Genomic DNA, 15811 nt, shown 5'->3' with positions numbered 1-15811 from the left:
CCGGCAGGCATGACGTCTGCCCGTCCCTGGACGCGTGTCGTGTTTGCGTAGCCCTAGGAGATGAGGGTGAAAGTGGGATACGAGACGCTGTTTTTCAGGCACCTCTCCCATTTTTTCTGTGGGAGAGAATAGATGAACAGGACAGGTAGTCACCGGCGGCTCATTTTCTGTGCGCGTGCGGAGCTGTCTGTATCCACAGCCATTGTTACCGAAATAACCAATAAAATGAAGATTATATCGACCGTGTGCGGTAGTCCAGACCGTGTGCGGTAGTCCAGAGAGCAAGTTGAGAAGTTTTCCGCCTAGTCACGTGTTAACGAGCCGGCGGAGCGCTGCTAATGGCCTCGCACATTACTACGTAACACGTGTCGCCGACAGACTGTCTGACCCGTGCCAAGCGTCTGTTAATGATGCACCGCACACACCGCCACGGCACCGGCCTGTTTACAGCAGAGGCCGACCCGGGCCCCCTAACAGTCATCAAATTCCTTAAAGAGTCCCTGCGAAGTCTGCTGCCCGTGACCCCGTTACACTCCAATGCTTTCCATCTTAACCCATAAATGATTAATCAATCCGCTGCTTATTGGTAAAGAGAATAACATTTTATTGCAGACGGAATATTTTATTACGGTGAGGCTCCTACGCGCTTTTACGCCCGTTACGGAGAATATCGGGGCGTTGGGCAGGACGGGGCGGCTCTGGCAGCCGTAACTCCGGAGTCTGTTATCGACCCCACTCTGTTACCAGCAGGAGCTGGGCATCGGACCGTGGGCTTTATGAGCCAGCGCTAGGTGTCGGGCTGTAAAGGCTACCTGTAATCTGATGAGATGAATCAGATGTTGGCACCTGTCGGCAAATGCCTCCAACCCACAGACTCAGCAGGGCTGGGCGGCTTGTAATGGGTTGGCGGACCACCGCCATACTACTACTGTTAAGCACAAATCTAAAGTCAAAGTGATTATTACACCCTGTCTATTTATTAAGATAGAAACCCAGAACCTGCCGGCAGATCGGCCCCCGTCGGCCCGTCTAGTCTCCCGTCTCTCCTGCTGTAAAGACTCAAACCGTAATCAGTCGTTGGTCTCGTCTTAGATTCAGGAGCCGTATGTCTATCCCGTGCATGTTTAATCCCCTCACTGTATTACCCTCTACCACCTCTGCTGGGAGGCTGTTCCACTTATCTACCACCTGAGAAAATAACAGTAATAGGACGTGTATCTTCTTTTAGATTAAATAATCCCCTGTGCTTTCTACAAGATCCAGCCCTTTATGGGATCCGGAGAAAAGTATAGTTAAAATGATTCCGTTTATTGGCTGAGAGTTTAATTGCGAGCTTTCGGTCCGGTTTCTTCCTCAGAGATTATTAATGCCGGAGGAAGGGACCGGACAACTTGGTCTTGAAAGCTCGCAATTAAACTCTCAGCCAATAAACGGAATCATTTTAACTATACTTTTCTCCTGTTTTCTCAGCGGCTAACGCGGTACAAAACCTTTTTTTTATTTTTATGGCACCCGGCAGCGGTTTTCTGGTAACTTCCAATCACATTGTAGCCCCGGCAGGCATTTTGACGATCGCGTATGTAAATAGCGGCTGTTGAAATAGTTAAGTTGAGAGCACCCGAGGTAGCGCCCGATGAGCTAGAACTTTGCTCTTAAGCGTTCTAGTTGATTTCTAGAAAAAGTACAAAGTCTGGATCCAGTTAAAAAGAAGCGAAGACAGAAAATGGGATATTCCCAATATCGCTGGCACCGGCGGCAGCGCCTGAACCCGGCAACCTGCGTGTCGGCGCAGTTAAAAAAAACCCACATTATAAATACAGCGTACACCACGATACCGCCAGAGTCTGTGGCACCCGAGTGACCTCCGATCCCTGCTCTAATTAAAATGGAATGTGAGTTCTCGCTCATTCTCGCCCTCAAAGTGAGACTCTGAATTTTAAGATCTTTATTGAAATCTGCTAATTCCATCCTAAAGTGGAGCCAAAGGTCCTGGGTCGCGGCTCTCCACCTCTCTGTGAAAGTCGGGGTCAATGGAAGCTGCATGCATCAGGGCCACAAATGCGTAACCTTGCTTTTAGTGCCGGGCTCCGGTTTCCCAGCACAATGTATATATAATATATCGTACGAAGCTCTGCGTATTGTAATTCATAGGGGGGGCTTCATACAAGGCTACCCCCATACTGTGAATTAAGTTTAGAATTGTAATGATAAATATATACCGTATTTTTCGCTCTATAAGACGCACCTGCTGATAAGACGCACCTAGATTTTAGAGGAGAAAAAAAAGGAAAAAATATTTTGAGCTAAAAAATGGGCTAAAATATTTATTACAATAACTGAATAAGCTATGAACACAGTAAGACACACACAGACACAGTAAGACACACACAGACACAGTGAGACACACACACACACACACACACACACACAGACACAGTAAGACACACACAGTAAGACACACACACACACAGTAAGACACACACAGTAAGACCTCCCTCCCTAATCCCCCTTCTCAGTATCTCCCCTCTAACTCCCTAACCCCCCCTTCTCAGGATCTCCCCTCTAACTCCCTAACCCCCCCTTCTCAGGATCTCCCCTCTAACTCCCTAACCCCCCCTTCTCAGGATCTCCCCCCCCCCCCCGCCCCGGTCACTTACCTTAAACTCCTGTGTTGGAAGCGTGAGGCGTTTGTCTCGGGTGCCGGCGCTTCACTGCTGAGCGCCGGCGTCTGACGTCATATGCCGGCGCCCAGCGTAAAGCGCCGGCACCCGAGACAAACACTTCCAACACAGGAGTTGAAGCGCTGAGGCAGGCGGCGGTGGCGGCCGCCGCCAGCAAAGGATTCCTGTATATGTGTCAGGCAGGGGGGCCCGAGAGTTGCCGAGCGGTTGTCTTCAGCAACCGCTCGGCACCCCTTGGGCCCCCCTGACTGGCAGAAATCCAGGACTCCTCTGCTGGCGGCCGCCGCCGCCTGCCTCAGTTGCGACCCCGGATTTATCGGCGTATAACACGCAGGTAGGGTTTAAGCTCCGGATTTTAGTTAAAAAAGTGCGTGTTATACGCCGATAAATACGGTATATCGTTGCCCCCCCCCCCCTCCCTCCCTCCCTGCCTGCATCTTCGCTCCATAAGACGCGGCTGATTTTTCATCCTACTTTGGGAGGAAAAAAACTGCGTCTTATGGAGCGAAAAATACGGTATATATAATATTTTCTGATTGGTCTGCCCAGTTTGCTCTTTTTTACATGATGGTGGGCAAAAGGTGGGGGGTGGCTTAATAATGACCACACCCACTTGTACTTATGCCACACCCACTTCGGATAAGCCCTGCGCAGATCACCTTTAGTCCTCTTCCATTTCGGGTCTGCGCTCCTGGAAAGCCAGACTGATCCTGATTTACTTGCAGGTCGAAGTTATCGTCACAGATAATCGCAGCGCAACGAGCTCCCTTTATTACTGAAATCCCAGCTCTGCCGGGCAGAGGTTCTGTCACAAGACTGGAGTTAATAAATGAGTCATTAATTGTTTTATTAAACATTTCTGACAACACAACCACGCAGCCAAATTATTTAAAGTAATAATAACCCCCCAGCGCTGTATACAGTAATATAACCCCCAGCGCTGTATACAGTAATATAACCCCCAGCGCTGTATACAGTAATATAACCCCCAGCGCTGTATACAGTAATATAACCACCCAGCGCTGTATACAGTAATATAACCCCCAGCGCTGTATACAGTAATATAACCCCCAGCGCTGTATACAGTAATATAACCCCCAGCGCTGTATACAGTAATATAACCCCCAGCGCTGTATACAGTAATATAACCCCCAGCGCTGTATACAGTAATATAACCCCCCAGCGCTGTATACAGTAATAACCCCCAGCGCTGTATACAGTAATATAACCCCCCAGCGCTGTATACAGTAATATAACCCCCAGCGCTGTATACAGTAATATAACCCCCCAGCGCTGTATACAGTAATATAACCCCCCAGCGCTGTATACAGTAATATAACCCCCAGCGCTGTATACAGTAATATAACCCCCAGCGCTGTATACAGTAATATAACCCCCAGCGCTGTATACAGTAATATAACCCCCAGCGCTGTATACAGTAATATAACCCCCCAGCGCTGTATACAGTAATAACCCCCAGCGCTGTATACAGTAATATAACCCCCCAGCGCTGTATACAGTAATATAACCCCCAGCGCTGTATACAGTAATATAACCCCCAGCGCTGTATACAGTAATATAACCCCCCAGCGCTGTATACAGTAATATAACCCCCAGCGCTGTATACAGTAATATAACCCCCAGCGCTGTATACAGTAATATAACCACCCAGCGCTGTATACAGTAATATAACCCCCCAGCGCTGTATACAGTAATATAACCCCCAGCGCTGTATACAGTAATATAACCCCCAGCGCTGTATACAGTAATATAACCCCCAGCGCTGTATACAGTAATATAACCACCCAGCGCTGTATACAGTAATATAACCCCCCAGCGCTGTATACAGTAATATAACCCCCAGCGCTGTATACAGTAATATAACCCCCAGCGCTGTATACAGTAATATAACCCCCAGCGCTGTATACAGTAATATAACCCCCAGCGCTGTATACAGTAATATAACCCCCAGCGCTGTATACAGTAATATAACCCCCCAGCGCTGTATACAGTAATAACCCCCAGCGCTGTATACAGTAATATAACCCCCCAGCGCTGTATACAGTAATATAACCCCCAGCGCTGTATACAGTAATGTTGGTCGGTGATAGTTGATAGTTTTATCTCATTTTGCCCCAATAAACTCCCTTTATCTGCAGACCTGGAGCTGCCGTTGCTGTCAGTCATGTGATATTTTGGGTGACTTTCCCGGCCTAAACACCACACTGAGCTGATGCTTTATGGCGATGCTAATGACTCCGTCCCTCCATAGACTTTTTATTATTTTATTATTTAGAGTCTAGCTGGATGATTAAGACTGAGGCATTCTATAGTTCCCCACAGGCAGTATGATAAGGAGTCGGGGGTTTAGTAGATCGGGGATCAGATAATAGAGTGAGAATCATACAAATGGCTGATATGCAGCTGTCGGCTAATTGGTGGAATCTCCGCTTTAAATGTAGTGTAATCACTAACATTTCACCCAAATATAATTACAATAATAGTTGTAACAGTATCTCGCTTGCAATGTATTTATGTAATAATAATAATACTAATCATAATAATAATCTAATTTATTGCCCCTGCTCACATTAGGTGATGTCACGGAGGGACAGGAGGTCATCTTATGATAAAACGATTGTCCCGAGTATCCACTCAGGACCCAAAGCGATGACGCGGCTTAAAGAAGTCCCGATGAATACAAAGTGTGCGGTTTCTGGTTGTAAATGAGATCCCACAATCCTTTGTTTTAAATAGTTTTAATATAGTGATGTGCCGTGTGCATTCGATGCAGAGATAATAGTACAGAAGACATGATAAGGTGTTTCAATATCACATTATTGGCAATTAATCCTGAAAACAAGTGAGTGTCACGTTCCCTGAAACAAACAGCGTTATTCCTCCCCTGCTGCTATTTGCTGATGTAAGTTGGGGTTTGGTAGCCATGGGGGACGCTGCTTAGCGTAGAGCTCCATGACTTTTAATGACTTGGGGAGGGAGCGTTCCATATAATGTGTGTCGGAGCCTCTGAGGCGGAACTCTTCCCCTATAAATATCCAATCAGAGATGGGGAATGGCTGAGGGCGGCCATTTTGAATTCCCGTTCTCGTTAAATTGTATCACTGGGGCTACACTCCAAATGATATAACGACAGTGATTTCTGTCTTCAGAGGTTTTAATGCTACAAATGTCATTAGGGCCGGGGGCCGCTGATATTGATGCGGGAGTGGGACTGATCGCAAGTTAGCCGGCCGCATTTATATGCTTGACAAAAATGTGGCCAACCTCATGGTTGGTGAATGGAGAGATAAGACCCCCCTGAGTCAGGTTTGGTGGGATACATGATGTAAAATCATGTGATGCAAGTGTTAAAAAGCCATTGGTCAGCGTCAGACTGACTTTTTTTGGATCGAGAGGACTTCATGGGTCAAATGGTTCTTATCTGCTATGGGATTCACTCTTTCTATCTACCCTGGATATTATCTGTGGCTTTTAATTCCACTCATAAAATGGTCTCATGTGATGATAGATCCCAGGTCTACATACAATGTCCTGAGCCAATGTTAAACGGGACGAAGGGAGTATGGGGGGGGGGTATTTTTGTGGCCCTTGCCCTATGTCTGTTCACCAAATCTGTACTAAGGCTTGGAGACCAATTCTGGGCCATCTATCACGGGTTACACTGTTATGTTATCACCCATGTGCTGGAACCTTGCTCCGTATCGGGGGAGACACACTTTGGCTCCATCTATGGTTTTAAGACCCCCACAGATCTACACCAGCCAAAGGCTGTCCACCCATCTAATCCGCACGATACAGAGAGGACTGAGTTCAGAGTTCCTCGGGGGTTTCACCCGTTAACAGAGCCGACTCAGGTCCAGGAGCACCTCTTTGCTATTCTCATACTTATAAAAAAGGTTAATTATTAACAAAATATAAAAATGTTTCTTTTAACTTAAATAGGTAGCGGGTGGGGGGTAAAGAAGGTCCATGTGGGCAGCCGGTGCCACCCTCATAGCTCCTGGGATTGAACAAACTCAGGATTATCGTAGCAGTGCTTTTCAGTGGTCATTATGTCCACGGGCAGAAGGTCCCTTGGTTTGTCTTCTTCTATTTGCTTTTTGGTGCACTTCTTGCAGCAGCAGCCACAGGCCGAGGTGATTAACCTGTCCAAGGGGGCCAAAGAGTGCATCCACTTGGGCAGGAAGTTCCAGTTTTTCAATACCGGTGGTAACCAAGAAGGACGCTTCTTCTGGAGTATATTTATTATTATAGCCACTATGATGAGAAGGACAATGGGGCCTCCAACTGCAGCCAGGACAATCCAGCCAGCCATGGAGAGACCAAAGACAGCTAAGGGTAAGATAAGGAAACTGAGAAGGAGGTACATGACGGCAAACCAGCGGTACTTGGCAGTGATATCTCCAAATTTCATCGCCACGTGGATGGGTATACGCAGGTACGGCACGACATACCACATGAGCAAGCCGCTGAGGTTGAAGAACAAATGGATGAACGCCACCTACACAGGAGAAAGCAGAAGAGGGTAAAAGCGATGTGGTGAGACACAAAGGGCCCATCTGTTCCTGACTTTAAAAGCGTATTACTGGACGCGGGCCCTGTCCCAAGCCCTTCACCAGCAGAGGGAGCGCATCCATATCTCGGCACAGAGGCGTCTATATATCATGGAGATAAAACTACCACGCGGGGTACTATTTGTGGACCGTAAGAATAATTTGTCTCTGATTAAAGAATTGGCACCCCGGGGGGTATTATTACGTTTAAATACCCTTCCCATAAGAAGAAGCCTAGAAGTCATTTGTGGTGAGAAGGCCCAGTGGACTCTCTGGAAATGGGTCACCTTCCCGGGTACAGAGCTGTTGATTACCTGCACAGAGTTGCTGAGTTGTTCGGCAGGGCTGGCAAGGGCCGCGAGTACAGCTGTGGTAGTGGTTCCGATATTGGATCCGAGGAAGAGAGGGTAAGCCCGCTCCATACTGATAACTCCGACACCTGCGATGTAACAACGTGGACGCTATTAACAGCTCCGGGTTTTATTAACATACAAATGCAAAGACGCCGTTTAAAGCAGAATGGGCGGCACGGGGTAAAGGAGGGTGAACCTAACTGGTATGTTTTCCATCACATGGCCTGTGCGTTTGCCATTCTTTTGTCCAGCACAGTGTCCTCTGTATGAGTCGGAGTCTCGTTAGACTCGTGATGACAATTGACTATGATTAACCGGTCGATTAATGATCTCCAGAGCAATTACCCGGATCAGCAGCATCTCACATGCCACATACACCACGTCACCCCTGTGCCAAGTGCTCTGAAACACAGACTGATTTGGGATCTTAATTTTAATATATGTGTTTTTTGTAGTTAGTTTGTGCAGCAGACGTGAAGGACTTTGTTTTCCCCATGCCCGCTGCGCACCAGGCTTACTGTCTTCCCCCATGAAACCTAATTTTAAGGGTGAAACAACGGGAATTTTCAGTAGTGCATGTATTTATACACTGCACAGGGCCCCGGCCTGGCTTCTGCCCTGAGGTCAAAAATCTACTTACCCATTAAGGGAACGATAGCGGCAGTGAAGACGGAACTACTCTGCACCACAAACGTCATTACAGCCCCTACGGTGATGGCCAAATAACCACTGAGCCAGGTGAACGGAAACGGGAAATCTGTAAGAGGACAAATTGGAGAGCGTTATCAGTGTCATAAAAAAGCAGAGAAAGAGTCATCTGTATCGTGTCCACGTGGAACCGAGAGTGCTACCCGTCTCCTGACTGTTACAGCTTTATGCCAGTACTGAGCAGTGGGTGAGGCCGCATTATGCCCGTACGGAGCAGTGGGTGATGCCGCATTATGCCAGTACTGAGCAGTGGGTGATGCTGCATTATGCCAGTACTGAGCAGTGGGTGAGGCCGCATTATGCCCGTACGGAGCAGTGGGTGATGCCGCATTATGCCAGTACTGAGCAGTGGGTGATGCTGCATTATGCCAGTACTGAGCAGTGGGTGAGGCCGCATTATGCCAGTACTGAGCAGTGGGTGATGCCGCATTATGCCAGTACTGAGCAGTGGGTGATGCCGCATTATGCCAGTACTGAGCAGAGGGCGATGCCGCATTATGCCAGTACTGAGCAGAGAGACATACTGCCGTACCTCAGTACTGATCAGAGAGAGATTAAAGAAAGGGTGGAAGCGAACCACAGAGCTATTTATCTCTTGAATAACCCTCTGAATGGCACGAGAAACACCCCACGTTCCTGACTCCTTACCAGAATTTATGATCTTCCTAATGATGGTAGCTATCTGCCCCTTCAGGACTGAATTGAGCAGTTTGACAATGAGGATGAGACATGTGCAGAGGACAAGCAGGGAGGCAATCAGGAGGATAAATCCCACGGCCACGTCGTTGAGATGAACATCCACAAAAATATGAGTACCTGTTTGGAGAAACAGAGCAAATACATCAACGTCCATATAACCCAATAACGAAGTGTCATCTTACCACTAAGCCCTTTAATCTTCCACAGCCATGTGTATTACCCTGGGGGCCACTTACATTTCTTGATGTTTTCCGTCAAAGTCACGTTCTTCTCTGTAAATGTCCCATTTTCTGTCATAAAGCATTCAACTTGGTAGCAGTCAGTCATGTTGGTGACAGAGACATTTTGGAGGACCTGCAATGACCCAAATATGTTAATCACTTATCCTCGGTAAATAGATTTATTAAATTAAACGGAACACAAAGACGACATGAACAGCAGACATTTATTTCTTGTTACAATTGGGATAGGCCGATACTTACTGAAGTTTTATTGGTAATGCACCACCTTTTAATCACACTCTCCGGGGCATCGAGAACACTTGAAGCCAACAGTTTGCTGTCCACCTGTGGGGTATCAACAGGAACATGTAAATGATTAAAAAGAAAGACACATAATACCAAAAACAAAAATATGCTATCCCTTTCAAACAATGTTTCCTTTTACATTAGGAAGGGCTTATATGTAGCCCTCTTGACCTCGAAAGAATGACCTGGCCTGGAGCTGCTCTGCCCCTACAAGACCTGAGACCCCAACCGACCTGGATGATGAGGTCGGTGAAAGGACGTGTGATGACTTTTAGGATGTCCGGGGCATCTCCTCCGGCGTAGATGTTAAAGCTGTTGATGATGGCTTTGGAAACGTGGTACAAATATCCAGTTCCAATCTCGATGGGAAGCAGAACAAGGACGGTCATCCAGTTGAACATACCATGCACGGCCGATCCACCAAAAGCCCTGTGACCGTGAAAATCAGACGGTTACATCTGAGCATGGCGCCCTTAAACATGGATTCCGCTGCCATCTGATAAATCTCTCTGAAGTCATTCCTTTTTAATAAAACACTGTATCACAAGGTAGTGATATCATTAATAATTACACAATAACACATGATTTATTTGGAATATCATTTCTCTTTCCTTTTTTTGCAAGGCAGATAACGCAGGGAACAAAGTCCTCCTTGAGTTACCATTGAAGACCAGTCACTCATCCTGGTAATTTACTGCGTAGCTTTACTTAAAGCTGCATTCTCTGGCCCACCTTGAATGATTTATGGCCGCAAGTTTATTTGTAATAGACCTTCGTGCGGAGAACCCAGAGGAAAGAAAACCTGATCACAGAAAGCAGTGGATCACAGGTCATTTAAGCGTACCTTCGAAACTCATTGCGATCTCCAGATTGGGCCAAGGATACCAAGGTGCTGGTGACCGATGTCCCGACGTTTACCCCCATTACGATTGGGATCGAAGATTTGACATCCAGTACTAGGACAGAACACAGAGTTAGTACAGGTGTTATTTCATGCCTCATATATGTAAGAATACCCAACTGCTTCCATTTCTACCAAGTTATTGGCTGTTGGACCTGAAACTGTTTCCGTTTAGCCACTAATGCCATAAATGTAGACTAAAGCCCATGAGCTTTGGTTGGATCTTCTGTTCCACTCTAGGTTATTTGGTCACCTCGTGTAGATATGTCTTTCTTTGGTCAGTAGCTATCAGGGTACGTTGAGATGGTTATTACTCTTAAAATATTGGCTAGAGCTCCCATTACGGTGTCAGTCTCCGTTCGCGTTCATGTTTATTTACACCCCAGGCCTGCCATAGCTCCACTTCATGGTTTGACTTACTTCCAGAAGACACCATGCTGACTATGATGGAGGACGACGTACTGGAACTCTGCACCAGGACTGTGACCAGAACGCCGATCACCAGCCCAGCGATGGGGTTGGAGAGGACCTCATTGTCACTGAAGATGTTTTCCGTTAGTTTACCTGCGTGGGAAAAGAGGGTTAACCAACCCGGACAGAGAAAAGAAAAGAAGGTGTTGGTATAGAAGGAGAGAGGAAGGATAGCAATTAGATAAAAGTAAGTGATTGCGATAGAGATTGTGAAATGGATCAAATCTGCTCTGAAGAGGATAAGACTAACAACGGTTCTATTGTTCCTCAGCTACCATTAAGTAATAATGTATCCGGACCCAGGGAACCACTCGTTGTCTATTCAGACTGAGCTCTTATGAGCGGGACCTTCCTTAATTCCTGACTCATAGGACTGTTTTGGATAAATAAAAGGTCCAAGAAATAATCAGGAGCGACGTACTTCCCACGAGCTGGAACGCCGAACTCAGAACATCCAGGGAGCAGATGAAGATGTAGAGGAACCCAACCAGGAGACAACCCTTCACTATGCCCTTCAGCACACGCAATGTCCTCTGCTTCGTGGTCAGTTCTGGAGAAAGAGCTCAGTTACTTTTTCTTTCTAGATTGGTATCCCGGCTCCAAAAGGAACAAATACATTTGGAAGTGTGTTTCTTAATGCATTGTATTTATCCCGCTAACTATATAGAGAAACACATATGGGGTAAGTTGATGCTGTTTGTGAAGTGGGGTATCTTTGTTAGGATTAGAATTGGTATTAATCTTAGAACAAGCTTCAAGATCTGTTAATCAGCACGGGCATACGGAAGCTTTATGAGGGTATAACGCGTTCACTAAGTACCTTTCCAAGATGGACCCGAAGCCTGAAGTTCTGGTAGAGCCCATGGATCAAAGTCTTCTGCGGCCTCGATGATGGGGGGACTGATGGAGACCATAGAGAGTGAATCTATGGATCAAAAGCTTTGCATTAAAGACCAGGACACCGCACCAACCTCTCCCCAGGTAGTACAGATCTCCGTGTGTCCCATGACCTTACCATGTTCCGGGGGCACCTTTACAGAGGTTTCGTCCACGTCCAGGGAGATCTTGGAGAGCGGTGGCTGGGGGTTGTTGGTGGTGAATGGCATATTGGCGGTGCTGACCTTAGATCTTTGACTTTGCTGGAATTACTCTGAGGATGGAGACACAGTCGCATTAAAATGGGTTCAACAAATAAAATGGCCCTAAAACACCTCCGAAGCAGAGGCTGGAATTAGAATTTACGTTTTCCCAGAATATATCCAATAATGTATATTTATTTTAGTTTTCTTCTGTGTCAGTGAATCACGTCGGAAGTAGGGGCGTGTGGATGGGAGACCCTTTACGTCTGGTTTAGAGTGTAAGCTGTGCGAGAAAGGGGGCATGCGGTAACCCCCCGATCAGACTAATGACTCTTCTGTGACTGTATTAGCGTTTGTCCGCTCTCAAAAGTTCTCAGTAAGTGGAACATTTCTAATCAGGCTGTAAAGTTTACATTTGATGGTCTTTACTCCGTACAGCGATAAGTTAGTCCGGACGCAGTCCGTATGCAGTCCGTATACAGTCCGTATACTCCGTATAGGCACTAATATTGGTCGAAATACACCCACGAACAACAAGTTTTACACGGCTGAAAATAAACTGTGGCTGAGGCAGGACAATTCTTAGTGCTAAATATGAAGCAGTCACCATGGAAACCAGTGAAATGTTCCTGCACATTTAGCACTAGAATAGACCTTTAAAAATATCATCCAAAGTCCGAACAGACGGAGGTTTGCGTCGCTGCAGATGGATTTATGTCTCTATCGTTCTGTCATCAAACTGTAAGCTCCTCCGGACAGCATCATTGGTTTCATTTTGTATCGGATCATCCTCTTTCCCTTAAACTAATCTTTTTGTAACAGGGGGTTGTTAATATGTGGCACTGCATTCCAGCATAACTGGTAGGGGTATAAGATATATATATATATATATTGGTCAAAATCCAGTAAATGTGTTATGGAATCAGAGAAAAGGATGGACTGACCGGTCCGGCCACCTGATTCTGATCGTTTCATCTAGAATATCCAATCTCTGACGTTCCTCCTCTTCGCAAATCTCCCCTAAATCCTATGTCTGGCATAATCTCCATACACGCTCTACACATCCCGTTTGTCATGCTTTGTGAATGATATATATATACAGTGTGTGTGTATATATATATATATATATCACATAATGGTTGTTCAGTTATCATTGCCTAAGTATTTCATATTTGCTCTTCATAAACAAATGCCGGGAAAGTGTAGACGGGATTTACTCAAACAAATGTTTGTCCTGTTAAGCCGGGGATGTGCGAGGAACGCGCCGGGGATGTGCGAGGAACGCGCCGGGGATGTGCGAGGAACGCGCCGGGTCACAGAAAGCTTTACAAATGATTGACGTACCTGTTAGAGCAGAATTCAGCCACCGGCCCGAGTGCAAGGAGCAGCCGGGAGCGGAGGCTCTATATAAACCCTAAGGAAAAGGTCAAAGTTTTGTGCTCTCATTGCACATTATCTCCTCTCCACGGTTACTATTCTGCAATTAATGTTTACCCGAATAATCTAAAGACGTCCAGTCCTTTTAACCCAGTACATGATGGAGTTCTATAGGTTTTCTCTTGAGAAAATCTTTGTTTATGGTTGTGTTGGAATCGCACAGAATGAACAGAGGGATCTGTTATATGAAATCCAGAGATATTGTGGAATGAGATGAAATATCACAAACTGACCCAAAAAATCAAAATGCTAGCTGATCGCATGCCCCAGCAGGGTACTGACTAGTCTAAGGGGATTTAAACATGCGCCGGATAGACGTACAGCTCCTGAATCTAAGACGAGGCCAACGACTGATTAAGGTTTGAGTCGTTACAGCAGGAGAAACGGGGGCCGGATGGGGCCGATCTGCCGGCGGACAGATGCTGGAAAGTGTAAATCACATTTATTTGGTATATTGGAGTAAGAATGTTGGGGGTGCTGCTGAAATGACCAATATCCAGACACCCTTTAAATGCAAAATGGGTACGCAGCCAGTGCTGGGACCCCCTTATAGGCAGGGTCCATATGGAGCGGTTTAGGGTGCCCTGCGGATAATCTGCGCATGGCCATAAAGATAACTCTGTAGACTAACCCTTAGAACTAAGTCCCGACCGATTCTGTGGAATAGGGAATATGTTGTTCACATGCGTTTCTGGGAAGAAAGGGTGGCTTTTCTCCCCTGCGGCACACAAATAGTTAAGAACAACAACCCACAGGGCAGGCGTTTAAATGCAATATTTCTCATCAACACCGCATTAAGCAGAATTATGATAAAGAGCCAGAAAAAAAGACAATTTGACTTCCAAAGGTAAAAAAATATAAAAAATGGTCACATCGCCTTAACTGCGCCCCGTGAAACGGCTGCGGGGAGTGGCGAGAGACGATGAATTATACGCAGCGCATTATTATTATTACCAGATTTGCTGTGGGCTGTTATGGAGGAGAAACGGCTTTATCCATCCGAAAATTATACCCCACACCATGAATATCTGTTAAGTACCAAACCCATTAAAGAATATTTTCACAGTTGAGAATGAGCAGAAATCTCCCCTGGAGATACGTATAAATTTATATCACATTGTCAGCGTTAATGTTGTATGAGGATTAAGGGGAAAAAACAGTTTTGTTGTATAATTTTCTCATGATGAAAAGCAGAATTTGTCATCGGGATGACAGTCCTGCTGTTTGTGAAGCTCGGCTCCTGCTACGTTCTCCTCCGCGCCCCCTTGTTACCGTCATTGTAACCGTCAGGGTAATGGCTACTTTTATCTACTTGCACGGATCTTGCAGGGAGGTGAGTTGCGCCCTGAATTTATAGAGTTGCGCCTTTTAACACAGTCTCGGGGGTTAATGGGCAGATTCTCGGGGTCACACAGTCTAGAGCCGACTCCTTTAAATTCTCCTCTGATTTCATGATATTTGAGCCTCTCGATGGGTGCTTTTCTCCCTGCTATATCACAGCTGGAAACATATTTTGGGAGTTTAAAGTATTAATCTTTGAAGAATCTTTTGTCCCAACCAAATGATGATACTGATGGACAAAGAAGCACAATTCCGAAACTCATCAGAATTCTAGGACTAAGGATCCAGAGGCTGATGTCAGGGCTGGCCGGAGTATTTTCATAATGAATAAGCAGCCTTCAAGACAGGATTGGTAGTATTTGAAGAGAGAGAAGGTCAAGGCCGGCAGCACACTATCAGAATACAATGAATTGTAACGATGTCCTAGCCAAAAGTCAGGGCAGGCAGCAGAATGGATCACATTGTAATGACTTACTGGCCAGAGGTCAGGGCAGGCAACAGAATGGATTACATTGTAATGACTTACTGGCCAGAGGTCAGGGCAGGCAGCAGAATGGATCACATTATAATGACTTACTGGCCAGAGGTCAGGGCAGGCAACAGAATGGATCACATTATAATGACTTACTGGCCAGAGGTCAGGGCAGGCAAACACAAACCTCAGACAAACACATAGCTGACAAACACTGTGGATCAGATAAAAGTATGTTGATCAGCAACTGGAAGTTCCAGGATGAAATAAGATAACTGATCAGCATGATAGATACGTCTGCAGCACGTATGAAGCGAGGGAAGTTATTTAATACATAACTTAAACAACACCGCCTTCATCTGCCGCTTACCGACAGGGCAGAGATAGCACGGAGTCCAAGGCTGAGCACCTCGCGGAAAAAAAATTGCTAATGTGAGAGATATATATATACACTGTGTATATATATATGTATATATATATATATATATATATATATATATATATATATATATATACCACCTACCTGACAAGACACGTTAAACAGAGGAGTGATAAGAACGTCGGTTGG

At 45.9% G+C, this 15811-nt stretch overlaps 1 protein-coding gene across 1 annotated transcript; it reads right to left on the bottom strand.

The window, feature by feature from the left end:
* Positions 1 to 6693: 6693 nt before the first annotated feature.
* LOC149273339 (sodium-dependent phosphate transport protein 2C-like) lies at positions 6694 to 12020 on the bottom strand. The gene is made up of 12 exons (XM_089506430.1): positions 11930 to 12020; positions 11735 to 11839; positions 11336 to 11464; positions 10864 to 11007; positions 10387 to 10498; positions 9776 to 9971; positions 9498 to 9581; positions 9252 to 9369; positions 8965 to 9132; positions 8249 to 8365; positions 7570 to 7694; positions 6694 to 7203 (listed from the first exon to the last, which is right to left on the bottom strand). Exons 1-12 carry the CDS (start codon positions 12018 to 12020, stop codon positions 6694 to 6696), a joined length of 1899 nt encoding a protein of 632 aa, XP_089362556.1.
* Positions 12021 to 15811: the final 3791 nt, after the last annotated feature.

Source organism: Sceloporus occidentalis, unplaced genomic scaffold (genome assembly GCF_023333645.1).
Source record: "Sceloporus occidentalis isolate IW3139 unplaced genomic scaffold, rSceOcc1.0.p SCAF_384, whole genome shotgun sequence".
Taxonomy (NCBI): Eukaryota; Metazoa; Chordata; class Lepidosauria; order Squamata; family Phrynosomatidae; genus Sceloporus; species Sceloporus occidentalis.
The sequence above is the reverse complement of the archived record's forward strand: the minus strand, read 5'-3'. Positions and strand labels throughout refer to the sequence as shown.

Bases quoted from the DNA above. Each gene is read 5' to 3' on its own strand.
- LOC149273339 (XM_089506430.1), bottom strand. From the start codon at position 12,020: ATGCCATTCACCACCAACAACCCCCAGCCACCGCTCTCCAAGATCTCC. The intron at 9,133-9,251 runs GTAAGTGGCCCC...TTCTCCAAACAG, and splicing joins GACGGAAAACATCAAGAAAT to GTACTCATATTTTTGTGGAT. The intron at 8,366-8,964 runs GTAAGGAGTCAG...GTCCTCTTACAG, and splicing joins TAGGAAGATCATAAATTCTG to ATTTCCCGTTTCCGTTCACC.